This window comes from Mercenaria mercenaria, chromosome 12, assembly GCF_021730395.1.
Source record: "Mercenaria mercenaria strain notata chromosome 12, MADL_Memer_1, whole genome shotgun sequence".
Taxonomy (NCBI): Eukaryota; Metazoa; Mollusca; class Bivalvia; order Venerida; family Veneridae; genus Mercenaria; species Mercenaria mercenaria.
Window position 1 is genome coordinate 77,053,941 of NC_069372.1, and position 3,531 is coordinate 77,057,471.

General features: G+C 40.5%; 1 protein-coding gene across 1 annotated transcript; it reads right to left on the bottom strand.

The window, feature by feature from the left end:
• Positions 1–978: 978 nt before the first annotated feature.
• On the bottom strand, positions 979–1,893 carry LOC123544027 (uncharacterized protein F54H12.2-like). The gene has a single exon (XM_045330081.2). It carries the CDS (start codon positions 1,891–1,893, stop codon positions 979–981), a length of 915 nt encoding a protein of 304 aa, XP_045186016.2.
• Between the last annotated feature and the right edge of the window lie 1,638 nt (positions 1,894–3,531).

Below are 3,531 nucleotides of genomic sequence, written 5' to 3' on the forward strand. Positions count from 1 at the left end.
TGTGTGTTCACTATGTAAGCTTTCACATGACAGGGTTTCTGCTTCGGCAGATGATCCTTAGGACACACTTCTCCATTGAGTGTTCTCAATATAAACGATTTATCCAAGATGTATTGAAGTTCATGGGTATTCATGATTCCAAGCGTCTTTCACTCGATCTGCCCATATACTCATCCAGCTTTCCCGTGGATCTGATTGATGACGTGTTAACTTGTCCCTTATATCTACCCACATATGCAGGGCTTGTACTTTCTCACTGCCATGCACGTTCGTAAGCTCTAGTTTTGGATACCATTTTTCCATGACATTGTAAAGATTCAGTTGCTTAAGAGATTTTTCAATGTACAACTCCACCCACTCGTCTGTAGATGTGGACAAACACAGTTGATGCTGTAACTGACTGGGATGATCCACAATACATCCATAACAGTTCTTATGCACTTCATCAAAGATGAGTGTTTGAAGTTCGTCCACAACACATTCGTTTAAGGTGTCTCGCATATTCTTCAGTTTTCTTTTAAATATCGGTTCCTGGTATTTCACTTTCTCAGCATCTTCTCTAAGTTTTCTGGCATAGGTATGACCATCCATGTTTAATAATCTGTGACGACTTCTCTCAATCCGTTGATTTCAATTTGACTGCCGAATTCTGCATATACTATCACGTTCATGACGCTAGGGAGTTGTTGTGCAAACTGAAGATCTATCCTCAGGTTCCCCGTTTTTATAGGGTGAAGTTGACCTTCCTCGCAACCTTAACCTGCGGTGAGATCAAATCCCCAGAGAGTGTAGCCACTTTTATATTCTGTCATAGTCAATCCAATTGACCTGTTGAGACCAAGAGCTCCTGTTGCCTGGTAGAGTGACATGTAGAATCGCAAACATTCTCCAATTTCAAAATCTGGTTGGAAGGCTTTGTTGTGAATGGTTTTCTCGTCGATACTGACTTCTAGTTTAGACAAATGGAAATGTCTGAAATCAAACGGATTGGTACGGTGGTCTCCATTCATATCTGCATTTCTCACCATACCAATGATGAGTCGTTTTTGGAAGTTGTCCAAGAAACAAGTGATCATCAATTTTAGATCTCTGTCCATCGGTGATTGTGAATGTTTTCACTACAGTGCGTCGTATCAGAATCTTCATGTTATGCTGACTGATGGCCTGATTCAAATCGTTGGCCACCACAGGAAGCAATTCAACCGTCCTCACGTTGAATCTCACTTGCTGGATATCAACTTTTCCTTCGGCGGTGCCCATGAGACAGAAGTTGGTGGAGGCTCTGTTCAACTTGGGGCGTATTTCAATTCCATTGGGGAGATATTTCTCTTGTAGGAATAAATCCAGATGTAATCTTCCAGTGAGTTCACAGGATTTGCTTTCGGCAATACGAGTTCTGCGACGTTTCCATCCATCATTATTTCCATCTCGTGTATTATCCTGCATATGAGTAGCTGTATCTTTATCCCAGAGTTCAAACGCCCGCAGTTGTGTGTCTTTACATTCTTTGTTGTAGGACAGGAGATTTTCAATGTAGACTCTGTACGGATAGGTGTGTGAGTTGCTCGAAATCAGTTTATTGTTCAGATATAGATCAATGCTACTGAACATACTGTGGAAAAAGTTATTGACCACAGAAGTTTCAGTGCCAGCCTCCAGGTCTGTTCCATCAGCCTTGAGCACTTTGAATTTGATGTACAAATAGGACTGATTCAAATCAGTCCATTTTTCTGTTTGTGGAGGAATAATAAATTCGATGGGGGCTGAATTATTCAAAGCCGAAATCGGGTAATGTTCCGTCCATTGTCCATCTTGCATGGCTGACATGGTTGGAGGTACAGCAGAAACATCAAGTTTCGTTTTGCTACATTCGCAAGAACCGTGTTGAACCATATTTTTCAGTCGAAAATATCAAGAGGTCTAGATTTTCTTTGTGAACGTTTTTTTCCACGGCCACGTTGTGGTATCACCACCACCCTTCTTCCACGATGCCTGAATGAGTACTGACGACGAGGCCTTGGTTTGGAACCTTTTATAGTTTTGATCAAAGATTCTCCCAAGGGTAAAGCTGTTGCTTTTCCAACAGACTTCAACGCCCTTGCTCCACGAGACTTTAACACCTGTTTTGGATTTCTTCCTAACACGATATCCTTGACTGCACCCAGACCTTCATGTTTGAGGGCCCTAATTGCTGATCTAACCACGGGTTTCACCAAAGGAGATGTTGTTTTGATAACTGATTTAAAGATTGACCCAACTCCATGACCATATTGGCGAGGAACACCACGATACACGGGATACATTGTGATCATAAGTTTACTCGTGATTTCTTTCGAAAATGCAACTTCACCATAGACTTGCCACCAACAAACTGAACGGTTTGTCCAGTGTCACCCCTTATATTTATACCTATTTCATCAAAACTGGATTTGGAGAGGGGGACATAATGCAAATTGACAAATTCTTCGTGAACATGATTTGAATCTTTCTTGCTCGGTTCAAATGGAACCACACGAAGGATTGCTGCCAGATCAGAATAAATGATTAGTGCCAGCATTCAAATCCACACCGTAAGGAAAAGGATTTTCATCCCCTGGATAAACATATCCCAGATGTTGACTTTCACCCCCTAGCTTAAGTAATAAACTAGGATGGAAATGTATACCCACATGCTGTGTATCGGTTTTGAATTTGATTCGTCTCCTTGGTTGGGAATAACCTATATGAAACACTATGGAATAAAATGTCTTTAAGTTCTTTTTGAATAGCATTGTCGATTTCAGTAATGAGATGCTCTGGGGAAGAATACACCCCAGATTTGATACAGCAAAGAAACGTGTACTGAACATTGATTTTCCTACACTTGCTGGAAGGAAATTAACTAAATTCCTTGCCAAGTTTGGCATGGGTTGTAACAGTTTGAATTTGAGATTCCTCCTTTGTCACATTGACAATTTGAGAAGGAATGATGAGTCCGACCAAAGCCATTTCATAATCATCTTTATTGACATGAATTGGTTTGGGTAATTTTGTTCTGAATTCACTCTGGATATTATTAGAAAACATGCCCATAGAGCTGTCACTGAGCACCGTTATGTAAAACGAATTCATCGTTGCTGACCAATAGCTAGACTATGCAACGTAGGCTGTTTTATGAATTTTAAACCTGGGGTAGGTAAAATGTAACAAAGTGTGCTACTGAGCAGATTTAACCAAATCCTATCTTCAGATTTCAGACAGAGTTGAATGATGGAAACCACCAACACAAAATAAATGGCAGAAATCTGTGACATGTAAGTGAGACGATTTTTTGGCTCACGAGTTACACAAAGCGTCGTAGTATTGTCTGTCACCTCCACGCTAGCCGAATCTGACTGAGACATCCTGTCAAAATGTAGAGTATTTTATACCAAATGACTTTCTGGAATCCAACTGTCAAATTTCTTTGGAAACCTTCCAGTGAAATTTAATTTCTTTGATTTTTTTTTCCACCCACTTTCCTTGTGCGACGAGCAAGGACTGATTCAATTT